Source organism: Miscanthus floridulus, chromosome 10 (genome assembly GCF_019320115.1).
Source record: "Miscanthus floridulus cultivar M001 chromosome 10, ASM1932011v1, whole genome shotgun sequence".
Lineage (NCBI taxonomy): Eukaryota > Viridiplantae > Streptophyta > Magnoliopsida > Poales > Poaceae > Miscanthus > Miscanthus floridulus.
Window position 1 is genome coordinate 64,792,712 of NC_089589.1, and position 16,859 is coordinate 64,809,570.

A 16,859-nucleotide genomic window follows, 5' to 3' on the forward strand; every position below is an offset into this window, starting at 1 on the left:
CCTGCCCTCTAAGACATTCACTTAAGCAATTCTCAAAGTGTCAGAAAACAGCCTTGTTCTGTTCACAGTTGAGCATCATTGTTTTTGTAGGTGGTTGAGCATCATATTTTACCCACTGTTGGAATAAGTACTCTATATTTGGGTGGGAAAGTGAAACCACTACAGTATTCTTACAGTTTATTTGCATGGTCTGCAGGTGATGAGGAGTATCACAGATAATATTACCGAGGAAAAGCTTCTCGAAGAGATTGATGAGATAAGGCGCCTCCCGATGTATGCTGATCGGATGCATGCTCATACAAAGATGGCACAACAGCGGCGAAGATTGCCACCATAGTGCTAGTCTCGTTGCTAGAGTGCTGGGGCGCTCTCCTAGGGCCTCTAGCCAGCGGCTGGCTTCTGTAGCTGTGTAATTAGTAGAGGTTTCAGTAGCCCCCTAATGGCTGGCTGGCTGGGTGGGTCTGGCCAGCCAACTAATTCTTTGCACCTCATTTGTGTCGTCCCCCTGCCCCACCCACCTGTATAGGCGTTGCCGCAGAGTAGTTTCCCTGTAAATTGTGTATTCTATGGTCTCCCATATTCTCCCCTATGGTTTTATTTTTCATGGGTGTAGAATAGCGTTTAACAAGAGAGTGGTGTTCTAGGTACATTAGTGTATGCGTTACCATCTCTCGGTGTTGCCTTGTGCTAGAATAAATGTAGGGTGTACTGGATTGCCATCTGTTGCTGATGGGTCATGTGGTTCCTCTGGCGATATCATGTGGTTGCGAGATATGGGTTATTTTCGTCATTTGTTATGTGCGCACCTGATCCGATCCTTTGTTGACGAAGGAAATCTTTTTTTTTTTGGTAAGAAAAGAATGTGTTAATGTTACCACCCGTATAGTGCTTTTTCGTAAACATGGTTAGACGATGTAAGGCGTGGTACATGTTTTTCCTCCAAAGTATCCGTTGCCTTGAGACGATTGTTCATAGCATTTTTTTATAATAACTGGTGCAGCATAGGTAAGGCCATGTTTGCCGTGTGATTTAGCCAGCATGTTATCTATATAGAATATACGTAGGGGTGAGAAGTTGGGATAACCTCTACTGTAGTGGTCCTATTTATAGTCATCGTGACCTTTTTTTTATTTCTTTTTGTTTTCATTAGATCTGAAAACAGGGTGAAAATGACAATATTTACGTTTTCTTTTTTTTTTTCTTTGGCGGTTTCCTAAGTTAGATGGGGGAGGAGTGAGGTAGGTTAGGGTTAGGGTTTAGAATCAGTATACGGTTTTATATACGTTTTTAAATGGATAGTTTAGTTGTGAAATTTTGGATCTTGTGAGTTGATATGGGTTGTTTTGCTATGATGGGCCGAGTTTAAAAACTCATTGGTTCACGAATTTCACATGCAAACTTGTTGGGTCTCTCTTGTTGCCCATTAATAAATCCCCTGGTAGGGAAATTGACCCGCCCTTTTACCTATAACAGGGTAAAACTCCGTCGGGTTTTGGATATTCGTTGCCATATCTAGTTGGCTTGCTGTGTTATGGACTTGGTCTTGTAGTCTTATACCTGTCATCTTTTGAACTTTACGATATTAATTAGAATAATTTATAATTTATGTGTTGGTAGTGTTGCTATACATGTTAGTATGTGAAGTCATGTTTCTTGATTTTATATATCGATGTTTCCATTTTGTCTTTCTGTATCCCGACCGTTATTCCCTCCAAATTGACCCGTTTTTTATTTTCGGTGAATCCTGTTTTATTCTTGTTTTTCGTCCTTCCTCATTTCGATTTTGTTTCCGTATATGAACTTGAAAACGGTAGAGGGTTCATCCATGTGGATCCCGTTTGTTTTGAACCCTAAATATATGATTGTTCATAGTCGTAGATGGCGCATCATGGCCAAAGGGCTTGGGGGCTTGCTTCATTTCTTGGATGCCCTAGTATCAGAGTTTTATACGTATATTAACTAGGAATCTTGTGAAGTAGCTTACATTTTGGACCTATTCGGCAGAGCTCTCGGAACAGTTCCAGGCTAAATCTAGGAGAGAAGTGATTTTATGTTGATTCTGTGAAGTGATTTTCTGAAACAAATTATGGAGTTGAGAGTTGAAAAAAGTAGCTTATCAGGGCTCACTCTGGAGTTGAGAGTTAAAAAAAAACAGCTTATTAGGGTTCACCCTACGCACGGAGTCACCGTATACATAGAGTTTACTCTAAAGAATTAGAGGGAAGCATTTTCAATCCAGTCCCTGAGAATCAACTTCACAAAGAATCCTTTGTATACATATCAACTTATAATCTTGTGAAACAGCTTACGCAACAACCAAACAACCTTTTTGTGGTGAGCCACAAGCCCACAGGGATGGGGTGGCAAAGCTAGACGGAAACTGAACTCTCCTATATATGCTTTTATACTATAAAGAAACTATGAAAGGGTTGCAAGCCAGTTTTTTGTGGTGGTTCGTGGTGAGTAACCCGGGTTGGCAAAACTAGGCGGGGGAAAGAAACACCCCCTTATATACTCTGAAGACACTACAAAAGAGTTTGGAACTTTCGGCTCATCATGGTTTGATTGGCTAGACTTTATATTTTGAAGGCACTACGAAAGAGTTGGGGCATTTTCGTGATTACTTTGCTCCAGCGTTTCTGTATTTCTCTGTTTTTTTTATAAGCTAAAATTGCATAGTTTTGAATGATATCATAAGAAAATACAAATCCATCTCATTCGCGGAAGGGGTTCAGTTACATTCCTGCCATCTGGTTACCTATATTACACAAGAAAAAAAAAATCCGTAAACCACTAAACCTGATGCTGTGGACATAAGTCTGTTTTTCTCTAAGGTCTTGAATTTGCTTTCAAAGTTTGGACAAACATAGAACATATCGATTTTCTTTTAAAAAAACGATAACTGACATATTTTCACCTAATAAGTTGTACTAGTGGAAAATAGATGACGTGACATGCCAAAATTCACATATATAAGGTCTTGCTTCAGTTGTCGGTCACTTGGGACTATATTATGACAAGTTTTCAATGAAATTTACTCTGATGCCTTGAATCTGTATTGGCGGTTCTTTCGTAACTGTGTTCCCGTTTGGAAGTTATCTCCGACTCTATTCCACGAAGGACTATATATAGAAATATAGTCTTAAGGAAAATATAATGAGAATTTCAAAAGATCTTTATTACTCCCGAATAGGTGTGAACACATCCTTGTCACATGAGCTTCACCAGAGCAATTTTATTGTACAGAGAAAACAGAATACAATGGTGTTGCTCCACGCATTTATGTCATTCAAAAACAAGCCACGCTTGAGAGTATTATTTTGCAGGCTGAAGGAATCCTTTAATGTCGAAAGATCCATCAGCATCAGTTTTTGCGATCACACCCTGCAAATCAATCAAAAACCCCTAGTCAGCCAAAAACATATCAACAATGTCCTCTGCAAAATTGCCGATCATATAAAGAAGCATTCGAGAATGGGAGAGAAGATACCTTCTCTGTTATGATTGCAGTGATCAGATTTGCTGGAGTAACATCGAAAGCTGGGTTCCAGACTGATATACCAGATGCAGCAACTTGCTTTCCTAAACCACCTTCAGAGTTCAGCAACTCCTTGGGTGATCTTTCCTCTATGACTATTTCATCCCCAGATGGGAGGGAGAGATCAATGGAAGTTACCGGCGCTGCCACATAGAACTGGACGCTGTGATGCTTCGCGGAGATGGCGAGGTTGTATGTGCCAATCTTGTTGGCTGTGTCACCTTGAAATTTCATAAAGGAAACACAATTAACAGTAGGAATATTTAGTTATACATTGGTCATAGAAATGATGTGGACGTCTACCATTTGCAGCTATTCGATCAGCACCAACGATGACAGCCTGAACATGCCCTTGTTTCATCAATGCAGCAGCAGCAGAATCTGCTATCAGTGTTGCAGGTATTTTTTCATGAACTAACTCGAAAGCTGTAAGCCTGGATCCCTGAAAATTGACAGTAAATCAGCATGCATGTTACATCTCCATAAACAACACTGAATGTTTTTATCTCAATAATAGATGTTCAAGGTTGTAAGCAGTTGTCGCTATTGGAATTTTGACTGAAATAAATTGATATTCAGTAATCTAATCATTTAATATCATGGCAGAGATGTAAAAGCTAGACATTTGACAAGCCAAGTCAAATGTCCAATGGCAGTACAAACAGAGTATCAACCTGGTTAAATGGACGAGTTTCGGTGCAAAAGGCCTTCTCTAAAACTCCCCCCGAATGAAGAGCACGTATAACCCCGAGGGCAGTTCCATAACCAGCAGTTGCAAGACTGGATTAGAGAGAAAGCAATAAAGTAAAACTACATAAGGATTTGAGCATGATACATAGATAAAAAGTGATACAACTTGATTTACAAATTACCTGCCAGTATTACAATGGGTTAGAACAGATATCTTTTTTGAATTTGCAAGCTGCCTTTGAAGAAATACAGCTCCATGTGAGCCAATAGCTTTATTATCTGCCACATCATCAACAAGCATTGTCTCTGCGGCCTCAATGTAGACCTAATCGATCAAAGGAAATATATAACAGGTTAGCAAGAGGTACAATTTGTCCACCTAAACCAAAGAAGGAACCCTTTTTTCCCTCGCCGTCAAAGAGAATCATCTAATGCAACACAACATTCTAGAATAACATGGTGAAGCTGGAATCAGCACACACTATCTTCAGTTGGTGTAAAAAGGATCAAACTTAAGTAGTTATATTCTATAACCAATAAACTTTCAAACATATGACATATAGATACACAGTGTATGTGTATCAATATTCTCACCAAACTTCGGAAGAACTAAGAATAGGAGGTTAACTCTATGGTTTAGTGTAAAAGCTTGAGGGGAAATTTGAAGTGTCACGGCTGCAAAAAGTGTCGATTCAACAGAAGTAATTTTTGGCTTCATGTTTGTATCATCTCCTATCGTCACTTCATCAGGTTGGTTAATTCCATATACAGAAAATCAATGTTGCAGGACACATTAGATATGGTAAATTCACACAGACATAGTTTATTCATAATGATTCTGTATCTTTTTGTTTTCAATTGAAAGCAGAAGGATGCATTTTTTTTTTTGGTTCAAGGTTAGCACCTGAAAGATAGCCTTGGAATCTTTTGCAGTTTCAGCTGCCTTTGATACCAAAGTTTGGAGCTTTGTTGCAGCATCAGATAGGTTCACTGCAGTTGGTCGGCTGATGCAGAAAAAAATAATAAAAAGAGTTACATATGCATGACTACAAATATACATACTAGTCAAAATGATAACATGAACAGGAAGACCAAACTTATTGTACACATAAAGACAAAAAAATAGTTGAACTTTGCTTACCTGGATACAAGGTATTCCAATTTCTTGGAAACAAAAGAAGCTGCTTCTCCAGGCGTACCAATGAATCTAAATCAGAAACTTCGACAGCTAATGCTAGTGCCGCTGCTATGGCTATTGCTGGAGCACCACGGACAACCATGTCTCTTATTGCATTCCTGGGTAATATTTAAGGCTCAGTATAAAACAAGCATTATCCAATGGTTATTTATCACTAGTTACATTTCAATGGTTCCAGTCACCATGGGAGCGTATAACACAATTGCTGGAATTTATCTGTTTTTCCTTCTCCAGTGTGTTCAATGTCTTTTTTCGCGAACGCCCCTGAGTGCGTATTTCATTAAGAGGAGAGAGCGCGACCACACGCGTAGTCGCATACCCGAACCTAGAAGTGGTTCAGGCCGCACAAGTTTCAAAAGTTATTAATACAAACAGTGTGATCAATGTCAATCCAGAATACCAAAATTTCTACTGATTACAGACTCAATATGAATACATGATAGCCATGTACACCTCTATTGATGAAACTACCATAAAATAAGTCACTGTTTTCCTTGAACACAAAAGTAAGTCACTGCGATAATCAAAAAGCAGCAAAATCCGCTTTTAGATTTAAGCGACAAGAGGAAACTTATCAGTTATCACGAACTCCACCAAATCGATTAGAAATGTATACAAATCAATTGAACAAAAGAAGTAACAGTTTGAAACAAACAAAAAAAAAAAAGGATCCTGTCCTACTTGACCTTTAGAGCTCCAACAACTGCTAAAATTAAAGCCTGCATAACATAAAACTATTTATAGGTCTGAGAGGTTGTTTTGAGGTTGAGAGGATATGCTCTGTATGCTGCAAACTGTAAGCTGGTATCCCCAGCTAACTCTTGTTTGTGCTTTCAATTAAGTAGGACCAAGGTCTTTGGTATAAAAACAAAACTATCTACAGGTACGATAAAAAACAGCAGGACACAAATCCTACCCAGTGATGCACAGCAAGCTGACAACTTCTTGTCTAATGATGAGAGGCAAATAAATTCAGATACATTGCGGAACTATGAACGAATATGACCCTAGCATTATTTTTAGATCCGCCCCTGTTTCTGATCGAAAAAATATACTCCCTCCTGCACTCCGCATTGATCAGTTTCTGTATGCAAGAACAATATTCGTGGCTCCACTGCAATTTCTCCCTTCGCTTCCAACGTTACCTATGATTCAGTTTTCAACTAATATAAATGTAAAGAATAGCCTCAATTCTTGATGAAAAAATAAAAGCCCTAAAGCATCGAGCGGCGGCGGCGCAACGTCAACGCGCACAGCGATAGCCGAGTGGGCCGAGCCATCCAGAGAGAGAGCCAGGCGACCGAGGGAGAGAATGGGCCTTTTTCTTTGCTCCGTTGGGTCACCGTCTATTGGGCCTACTTATCGACACACGACGGGCTTCGCCTTTCTCGTTCCGTCATCCCTCCCTCCTCCGTCGGCAGCTCGACAACGCCGCCGAGGCTGCCGCCGGCCGCCGCAGCCACCGGTGACTGGGGAGAAGAGAGGAGTCGGGGTTCTCTGCTCCGTTTTCTAACACGTGCAGCTGTCCCACCCTACCGTAGTCCGTAGGGAGAGCTCTGCCTCCACCCATGACAATCAAAGACGATGAGAATTGAGATGCATATGCATCGAGAAGAGAGAATCTCCGTCTCACCAGCCATCGGCGGAATTCTTGACGTCGATGTAGTCCATCTCGAGCGGCAGCTTCCTCTGCGTCGAATCAAAACTAACTCAGAATCAAAACCCATCAAGAACTCCTATTTTCTCGGAATCAAACCCCCGTACGTCAACACTTCACACCACCGCCACGCACGAAAAGAAAACGCACCTGATCAAGGAGGCGGAGCGACCCACGGGCGTAGACGATGGACTGCAGCGCGTCGGATCCCACCATCCTGGACTGAACCGCCTGAATTGGGGGAAGCAAAAGATAGATTCGCGGGGATTTGAGGTGGCAAGGGGCTGCGGAGCAGAGCAAACTAGCCAAGCAGAGGGGTTCGTAATTGAGTGAGGTGCGCTCGTGACTCTGCCTTTGTTCGTTTGCATCGGGATGGCCTGGGCTGAGCTGGGCGAAGAAGAATGTCCTGCCACTTTGCGTTAAGGCCCCTCGGGTCAAATTTTATTTGCGCATGGTCAGACGAAGTTGACGGCGGCGTCTAGGTGTGTAGTGTGACGTGGTGGATTGATAAATTTGCTAGAATAAATAAACAAAAATCGTGTTCCTTTTTCTCAATGATGAATTTTTTTGGTACGAAAGAAACGGGGAGTTCTAGACTTTTTATATCAGGCAAACAAAAATATACATCTTCCCACGTACATCCAATGTGCCACATACACCGTGCAACAAAAAACATCATATGAAACATGGAATAGCAGCATTACTGTAAGATTTGACTTGTTGCGAGATCAAGTAATAGAAATGGCTGATTTGTTGTGCCACATTTAGCCGGTCATGTTCGCTTCGCTGAAAAGCCAGGCTGAAAAGTATTATTCGTTGATTTCTTGTGAAAAAAAAATATTGTACCTTGGCTGATGAGTTAGACTGATAGGTTGAAGCCAACAGGGAATGAAGGGAGAATCCATGCCGTGCAACCGGAGGTGGCAGCACGAGTCATGCCACTGGATGCCCTATAGATCAATAGGTGAGTATTCAAAGGGCCAATGTGTAAAATGCGTATAAATTCCAAAAGTTGTGGAGGAGGGGGGCATCTTTCTTTTGATCGCTTGAGCCACCACCGTGAAGAAATCGGCTGGCATTTGTCTCTTTGCCGGTTTGCCCTCGATGCATGAGCTCGTGAGAGGTGAGACGATGCTAATTACTGCTCCTTCCATCCCAATTTATACATCTTTTTGTTATTTAACTTTTATTACGTATGACATATACATAACAAAAATTATATAGCTAAAAAAGCGGAAACGATCTATAATTTAGGATACAGGGTGACATGATACAAACTAAACTTGTGGACGTTCTTGATCCTTGAAAAATGAGATTCTTTATAGGCCTCCTTGCTTTTCCCATTCTCTAGTGGGCATCATTTTCAACAATCCTTAGGTTACGTTTAGTTTAGGGACAAACATCCATGTCATGGATTTATTTCACCTTTTTAAGACGAAATGATCATATATCTATGTTTGGTTGATGGGGCTAGGACGTCCCTCTTTTGTATTTGACAGAAGGGATGACAAGAAACTACATAGATAATAACTTTTGATCTGTCTGTCGTCGTAGTTGTCGGTTTGTTTCTCCATCTTCTTTCAATCTTCCTCCTACGCACGGAGCAGAGCGATAGGGCGCCGCTGCTCGGCACTTGCCCATACGTGCACCGCCCCATCCACGCTGCTTGCCCCACTGCACCTATGCCTGGGCTGCGTTGCCCTACTCCGCCCGCCCCATGCTCGCTTGTGCCATGGCCACGGGCGTTGCCTGCCCTACTCGCTTAGGTACGCACGCTCTTGTTCGATTCTGCTCGGTGGGCACCATGGTAGGGAGTGGACAATAGAGGCAGCGGGGAAGACCATGACGTGAGCGAGGATGGGCTTGTTGGCGTTTTTCCTGAGGGATGGGTTTGCTACACATGTGTGTGGAATATTTCATGGTTGGATGACTTTATGTCCTTAAACCAAAGACCATTGAAAGTGTGATCGTCGTGTCCTATTCTACCTCATTCTTGAACCAGACGCTTATAACATGTTTGGTTAGACGGTTGATGTAATTCGGGATAGATCCATCCGGAATGAGGTGGACCGATGCTTTTCCAGAGAATGAACTCGTTCTACGAACTGAGCTGCTACCAGTGGTCAGCAGATGACGGACGGGATGGGCCGGTAACTCAAACTAAATGACACCGTAGCCTCGGATGGTCCGGTAGACCCTTAGCAGCCTGGGAACGGGCCATTAGTGTAGCTATAAGAAAAAGGCAACATATCAGGTGCAAACCAACTAACCTGTGTAAACTTGAAAATTATGGACTGATCCAATAGATGGGGGTGAAGGGCTTAAGCGCAAAAAAAAGGCCGGCGGGTGGGGGGCTTAAGCGCAAAAAAATCTCACCTCTCACCTCATCCATTGGATCAGTATCTAGTGGTCCTGATTGATAGTTTCTAAATTTATATAGGTCGGTTGGTTTGCACCTGATACGCTGTCTAAAAAAAAGCGCTGGCTGCCCTTATGAATTGCTCCGCCGCATGGGTTCAGTCTATATGACGGACGAGCTGGAAGAACGGGAGATGGCAACGTGCGGTGTCTGTGGGGCTGCAAATAGCCCACCGGGGCACCGGGCCATATGAGCCCAATTCCGGCGCGAGACGGCTACTCATGGCCCAGCTGCCAGTGGCTACCGCCACGTTAACAGTCGCGCTCCGCTGATCCCAGGAAATCAAACCAAAACGGAAAATCGCCGGGCCTGCCCTTGAGAAACACCCGGACCCACTTATCAGTGACGCGGTCTCGCAACCACTAGCCTACTACTAAACCGCCATTCCCCAGCCCCAACAGAAACCCCCTAAACCCCCAGAACCGTCTGCTCCCCCGCCGCCGAAACCCTAGTCGCCCCCGCCATGGCCCTCGCGCTGCGCCTCCGGCGGGTCCTCGCCGCGGCCTCCACCTCGGCGCCCCTGCTCCGCCCGTCCGCCTCAGTCGCCCGTCCCTCCTCCCCCCTCGCGCCCCCCGCCTCCTCCCCTGTCGCGCCACTCCCGCAGGCGCCGTGGCGGTTCCTTCCCGGCGGCGCCGCCGCCGGGTTCCGGTCCACGGCGGCGGCGGCTGCGCGGGGCGGGGACCACTTCGGGGCTGACGACAGCCAGATCTCCCCCGACGAGATCCTCTTCGAGGGCTGCGACTACAACCACTGGCTCATCACCATGGAGTTCCCGGACCCCAAGCCGTCGCGCGAGGAGATGATTGAGACCTTCCTCCAGACCCTCGCCAAGGTCGTAGGGAGGTATGACGCCAAGCGGGTTCCCCGTTTCAATCCTGTTTCGGTACGAAATGCAAGACGTTGTTACGGATTGGGCTTGCTGTTGCGGTGAATTGGTTGTTGTAGGCGCTGAAATGCTATTCTGAATTGTGCGATTGCTTCATCTTGTTGTGCCATGGCTTGCCTTGTGGGTTATATGGTACCAGTTGGGTGTTTTATCTAAATTGGATGCTACTTCTTGTGTGTCAATTAAATGCTGTTGTGCTTGAGATCAAGTTTGTTAGGTCCAATGATGTAGAAATATGTCCCTCCTTCAGACGATAGGACTAGTATGAAAGGTAAGCAGTGCCATTTACTTCTGGAGTTAAACCAAGGAGGTTGTATATTGAGCATTGGTGATTTGAGGGACATTACTCTAGCAAGTTTTTCCTAGAATTGCAATGAACATACGTACCAGAAGTGGTTGTGTAACACATTATTTTGTGTTAATTTGATGTGGGATTCAGAAGTTGGTGCATAGTGCCAAGACCATCTGACTCTTTCTTGTTTAGGTTTGGTTCAAACATTTCCAGGGGTAGTTTGGGGCCTAAAGTATCGTTAGGTCCACATGGATGTTTATGTTAAAACGTGAAAGATATCAGGGCCCACCTGAAACTAATGGCTAGTTGCCTTTGAAACCATGATTTTCCAAGTTTCAAGGATCCCACATCTGTATAGTCTACATTCCCTAGTTTCTGCAGCATTGTACTTTACATGGTACTCAACGTTTGACTAGCTGGGATCTTTGTGCCATTGATCGAAGATCAATGTTTGGTTAATTGCCCCCATGCAAATATTCGTATGATGTATATACTTACTGATTAAATTGTAACTTGTCAAGTTATTTTTCTTTTGGCGCTCAATTCTATTATTGTATATATTTGGTGGCATAACTCTCAACTAATCAAATAATTGACTTGTTTCCGTTACAATTCATAATCTCTATATGAGACAAACAACTAATTTCAACAAATCAATGTAATTTGCCTCATTTGCTGTGCTCTGAATTTCTTGTAGTTATGAGGAGGCCAAGAAGAGGATGTATGCTTTTAGTACGACGACTTATGTTGGTTTTCAGGCTGTAATGACCGAGGAAATGTCAGAAAAATTTAAAGGTGGGTGAAGTAGCTAATGAAATTAAATTTATTATTTTTTTCTTGCAACTAATATGATTACAACTTTTATAGTACTTACCTCCCTGTCTTGGTATTTTGGTCAGGTTTGCCTGGAGTAGTTTTCATTCTGCCTGATTCATACCTATATCCAGAAACAAAGGAGTACGGAGGTCTGTCCCATTCCCATTTTTATTTATGAGTTAATAAATAAATTGAATCACCTTTCCTTGTATACCTTATTAGTAAATGAAGTGATCTTTAAATTTCCTCGAATTTGTAAACATGCTGCATTTTTATGTTTTTAGTGCATCCAGCACATGATGCTTGTTAGAAATTCATTCTGATATATGTATTGATTTCACCAGGAGACAAATATGACAATGGTGTCATCACTCCAAGGCCACCACCTGTTCATTATAGCAAACCATCAAGAACTGACAGGAACCGTAACTACCGAGGAAACTACCAGGATGGCCCTCCACAGCAAGTAAATTACCAGGACAACCGGCCTCCACAAAGTGGTTACCAGAACAACCTGCCACAGCAAGGAAACTTCCAGACATACCGCTCACAGCAAGACGGAAGGGGCTATGCCCCACAGCAGAATTATGCACAAGGTGGGCATGATGGTAGAGGTTTTGGAAGGAGTGATTACACAGACCGTTCAGGCTACAATGGACCACCTGGTGGTTTTCAAGGTCAAGCTCAGTACCAAGGGCATGTAAATTCGGCTGGACAAGATCAAGGTTATAACAGCCCCCAAGAGCGCAGGAACTTCCCGCAAGGGCAGGGAGGAGGTTATAGGCCTGGTGGTCCTTCAGCACCTGGGTCTTATGGCCAACCATCAGCACCTGGGTCTTATGGCCAACCATCAGCACCTGGATCTTATGGTCAACCTTTGACACCTGGATCTTATGGTCAATCATCAACACCTGGTAACTATGGGCAGGTGCCTCCATCAGCGAATCCAGGTGGTAACAGAGTTCCTGGTGTGAATCCTAGTTATTGTGGGGATAGCAGACAGGGGACAGGACCGGCATATGGTGGAGATAACTGGCAAATAGGTTCTGGTCAGTATCCTAGCCCAGGTGAAGGACAAGGAAACTGGCAGGTATGAGAGCATTTGATATACGATTTCACTTCTAAATTGCCATTACTGTTTGAATTGAAATACAGCAGTTTAAACCCGGACACCCTATGTTTTGCCAGTTCTAGATTGAATTCATACACTGACTATGTGTAGGTTCAGATCTCTGACTACCCTGTCTATTAAATGATTTTTTAGATTTATGAGCTAATTTGTTCATTTTCAAATCCCATGCCGCTCTATTTGTTTAAATTGGTTTTTGTAGAGGATTACAATAGAAGTGCAGGAATACATCATAGCCAGTTTTAACAAAACGTGCTTATAACTTTTTATGCAGCAGCCTTTCCTAAGAGGAACATGCATGTTAACTTACGTTTCTTTTTTTTGGGGGGTACAAAATAGTTCCATCCGCTTTTTATAGAGAAGAAAGAAAAAGGCTTGCAACCATACATTGCTTACCAGATCGCAGAACTCTTACTCAAGCTAACTAAAATTTGTAAACACAGTTAAAAGTTTTGTTTATGTTGTATCAAGAGGCAACTGGACACATTGAAAATCCTGTGAGACATTTTGATAGTTGCTGAACCATATCTACTACTAACCGTTAGCCTGTCTGTATTAGGTGCATACAGAAGCAACCGGTCACTAATAATACATGAATTTGTGTTATCTATTGCTGATCATTGACACTTAATCTTTTGTCATTGTGCAGGGAAAGCAGTAAGAGCTTAAGTGTTCCATTGAAGACAAGTATGGTACTTGAGATGTAGAAATTCCCACCTGTAAAATAAACGACTGTGGTGCATTACTCTCTTTTTTGCTTGCATTCGAACTCTAAACCTATGGGGTGTTATTACCAATCTAGCTGCAAGTCAACGACGACTGCAGGCAGAAAGTAGAGTACTAGCTCCTTGGCACGCATGCAATTTACTCCATCTTTTTTATCTAAAAAAAATGCAATTTACTCCATCCATGCACGGGTCGACGATTGACCAAGCCAGTAGTACGACGCTGCATGCAATGCAACCCTACCGGCAAGTATCCATCCCCGCGTTCCCGTCTTTTCTTCTGTACTCCTGCAACTAGGATGTGATTCCGTTTACGGCGAGTCCAGGCAGGCGGACAGGGCGGTGCTTCTCCTCGACAGGCGTGCAAGGCGGCCGGGGTACCGGTGGTCCCTCTGCGGTCTGCGCGGCCAAGCTCGCCGACCAGCCGGCCCACCTCGCAGGCGTGAGCCGTCATGTCAGACAGCAGAGAGCTTTGTAAGTTTTTTCGCTCTCTCCGTCACATCAAATCTTTCCATCATATCAAATCTTTAGACACATAAAGTATTAAATGTAGATAAAAAAATAACTAATTACACAGTTTTGATTATAAATTATGAGACGAATTTTTGAACCTAGTTAGGCTATGATTGGATAATAATTATTAATTACAAACGAAAGTGCTATAGTGCAAAATACTGATTCTCAACCTCAATCTAAACAGTTTGTTCGTTTGCTCGTAAATAATCGTAAATTTTCAGTTAAAAACAGTATTTTTCTCTCACACCAAACCGGCCAGCAGTTAAGCCCTTGTTTAGGCCTTGTTTAGATTGAGAAAAATTTCAACCCGATGAATAGTAGCACTTTCGTCTTATTTGGTAAATATTGTCCAATCGTGGACCAACTAAGTTCAAAAGATTCATCTCGTGATTTCCAACTAAACTGTGCAATTAGTTTTTTTTTTTACCTACATTTAATGCTCCATGCAAGTGGCTAAAAATTGATGTGATGGAGAGAGAGTGAAAAAACTTGGAATTTTGGGGTAATCTAAACAAGGCCTTAGTTGTAGGAATTTGGATTTTGGGGCTATTATAGCACGTTTGTTTTTATTTGGCAAATAGTGTTCAAACATGGACTAATTAGGCTTAAAACGTTCGTCTCGCAATTTCCCACTAAACTGTGTAATTAATTTTTTTTTCATCTACATTTAATGCTCCATACATGGTCCGTAAACATTCGATGTAACAGATACTATAGCAATTTTTTTAGAAGTTAAGGTGGACCTAAACAAAGGCCAAATAATCACGATCGCGCCGCCCCGCCACACTGTGCCACTGTGGCTGTCGGCCGTCACATCTCGTCGCACGTGCCACACTCTCCGCGTGCCACACTGTATATTCTGTCAAATTCCTATTTGTAAACAGACGACTGATTAGATGAACAGTGTTCAGGATGTGCACCTCATGGCTTGTCCTGTCAGGCGCTGTTTCAATGCATCCACCGCTGATCCTACCCTTGTTTAGTTACCCAAAATTCAAACTTTAACATTACGTAAAAAGAAGATTTTCCGTCACATTGAATTTGTGATACATGTATGGAGTACTAAATATTGACGAAATTAAAAACTAATTATACAGTTTGGTTGTACTTTGCGAGACGAACGTTTTGAGTCTAATTAGTCAACGATTGGACAATTATTACCAAATACAAACGAAATTCTACATTTCGCTACAGTGATCTGCGATTCCGACGACGCAAACTTCGGCCGGCAACATAAACGCGGCGCCTAGCAGAATTCGCATTCTTGACTAGTTGGATGCTCGTTGACATTTGCTGAAGATTTGCACCCTTTTGAGGCGATGATACTTTCCCGGATAGTATCGAACATTGCATTGGGCATCTCGATCCGTCCAGCTGCAAGTTGCAGTGAACATGAGATTTCAAAAGATTTTGGGTGGAGTCAACTACACGAGGGAAATGCACAGCACTAGTTGTTCCAGGAAAGTTAAAATCTGCTTTAGGTTATGGCGGCCGGCAGGACAGCTCAATATGTCCGAATCTAGCATTTGCCCCTTTGAACGGCATATAGTTTCTTTGCCATAAAAGGGCAGCAAATACATGGGCAAATCAATTCACCTACTGGTTTTGCTTACAAAGTCGTGTACTTAGCACATCCGTAAAGGTAAATTTCCTGGACAATATTGTGATCTTTGCTTAGCTGCTATAGGAAAAATATGCATCTATTTAACCTTTTAGATGAAGGAAGCTTTATTAACAGTAATAAAGTTCACACAACCATTAAAAGAAAAAAAAAGAATGAAACTCAGGTTACTCGAGAGCATCTCCAAGAGTAAACAAAATAGTCTTCTTGCATTGTACAGACGAGGGTAAGGCTTACCACTGACACCCTTCCTCGGGCCCCGCACAGAGCGGGAGCTTTCTGCACTGGGCACGCCCTTTATTGAAAAAATCATCTCCAACAACTCACAAACCCACCTCCCAATCTTTTGACACTTGAAAAAACCACCCATGCTTGGATATATATACGCACGTATCATTACGCAAATATGAAGGTGGAAGGATGTGACAGAAAAAGAGCTAGGACAAGGTTCCTAATGCAAATGTACAAGAGAGAAACAAAATATAAAAGTGGTTGGTGTGATTTAAAAATAATTTTGGTTACTAATGTAAAATTACCTTCTACCTTTTTCATTAAATAGGAGTAGAAGTTTGTTTTACAGCAACATGCGTCATGGTAATCCCAAGATTATCCAGACTCCCAAGCACGCGAACGATAAACATGCAAGAAAGGCGGTAGGGAGAAGAGAGGCCCTTTGCCACAACCTAACTGAATGGACCCGCGAGAAAAAAAAATACATCAGCGCAAAGGCTACCAATACAGGAGATGAAACCGCGGTGGCAAAGCATTCACCGAGAAGAGACACGACTACAGCGTCGACGACGGAGCAGCAAAGCATCCGATACAAAAAGCACCCGGTGGCAAATCATCCGCCAGAGACGATGAGGCGACAAAGTATCAGCAATAGGGCCAACCCGCACAAAGCAACAAAGCATATGCAGGGGGGAGACTGAGGCGACAACGGCAGCAAAGCATCCGCTGAGGAGTAGCGACGACAAAGCATCCGTTGAAGAAGAGAGGTAGCGGCAAAGTACCGCTACAAAAGACCGAGCAACGATGGAGGCAAAGCATCCGCCAAAAGAGCGATAGCGGCAAAGTATCCACTATGAAGAACCGAACGACCGTGGCAGCATCAACTGAACCAGGACAAACCAATGCGAAGAGTAGAATGAAGCAAAACATGGTAAGGAGAGACTCCAGTGATCAGCGCTAGAGAAACAACGATGGCATGACTAGCGGGGTGCATAACGAAGCTTTCAAGAAGGGGATGACATCCGCTAACGCCAACAACATTGGGAGAACCACCCTAGAGGGACTTTCGTCCCTAGTGCCCAAGCGACCTCTACGACGAAGAGATAACCCGACGATGCCTCCAAGAAGGTGGGTGACGCTA

General features: G+C 43.0%; 2 protein-coding genes across 2 annotated transcripts; one reads left to right on the forward strand and one right to left on the reverse strand.

The window, feature by feature from the left end:
* Positions 1 to 3,154: 3,154 nt before the first annotated feature.
* Positions 3,155 to 7,492, reverse strand: LOC136484801 (methylthioribose-1-phosphate isomerase-like). Its single transcript, XM_066481756.1, is given in 10 exon segments — positions 3,155 to 3,384; positions 3,491 to 3,759; positions 3,842 to 3,980; positions 4,213 to 4,318; positions 4,411 to 4,553; positions 5,133 to 5,232; positions 5,370 to 5,439; positions 5,442 to 5,524; positions 7,060 to 7,115; positions 7,234 to 7,492. Coding segments are annotated over 10 exon segments (1,101 nt in total). The 5' UTR covers positions 7,300 to 7,492; the 3' UTR covers positions 3,155 to 3,315.
* A 2,388-nt stretch (positions 7,493 to 9,880) lies between these two features.
* Positions 9,881 to 13,528, forward strand: LOC136484802 (multiple organellar RNA editing factor 1, mitochondrial-like). The gene is made up of 5 exons (XM_066481757.1): positions 9,881 to 10,345; positions 11,378 to 11,475; positions 11,580 to 11,645; positions 11,841 to 12,586; positions 13,275 to 13,528. The coding sequence occupies exons 1-5, from the start codon at positions 9,966 to 9,968 to the stop codon at positions 13,284 to 13,286; spliced, it is 1,302 nt and encodes a 433-aa protein (XP_066337854.1). The 5' UTR covers positions 9,881 to 9,965; the 3' UTR covers positions 13,287 to 13,528.
* The last annotated feature ends 3,331 nt before the right edge of the window (positions 13,529 to 16,859 follow it).

Excerpts from the sequence above, each read along its gene's own strand:
- LOC136484802 (XM_066481757.1), top strand. The coding sequence starts at position 9,966 with ATGGCCCTCGCGCTGCGCCTCCGGCGGGTCCTCGCCGCGGCCTCCACC. Across the intron at positions 10,346-11,377 it reads CTCGCCAAGGTCGTAGGGAG|TTATGAGGAGGCCAAGAAGA; the intron begins GTATGACGCCAA and ends AATTTCTTGTAG. Across the intron at positions 11,476-11,579 it reads AATGTCAGAAAAATTTAAAG|GTTTGCCTGGAGTAGTTTTC; the intron begins GTGGGTGAAGTA and ends TATTTTGGTCAG.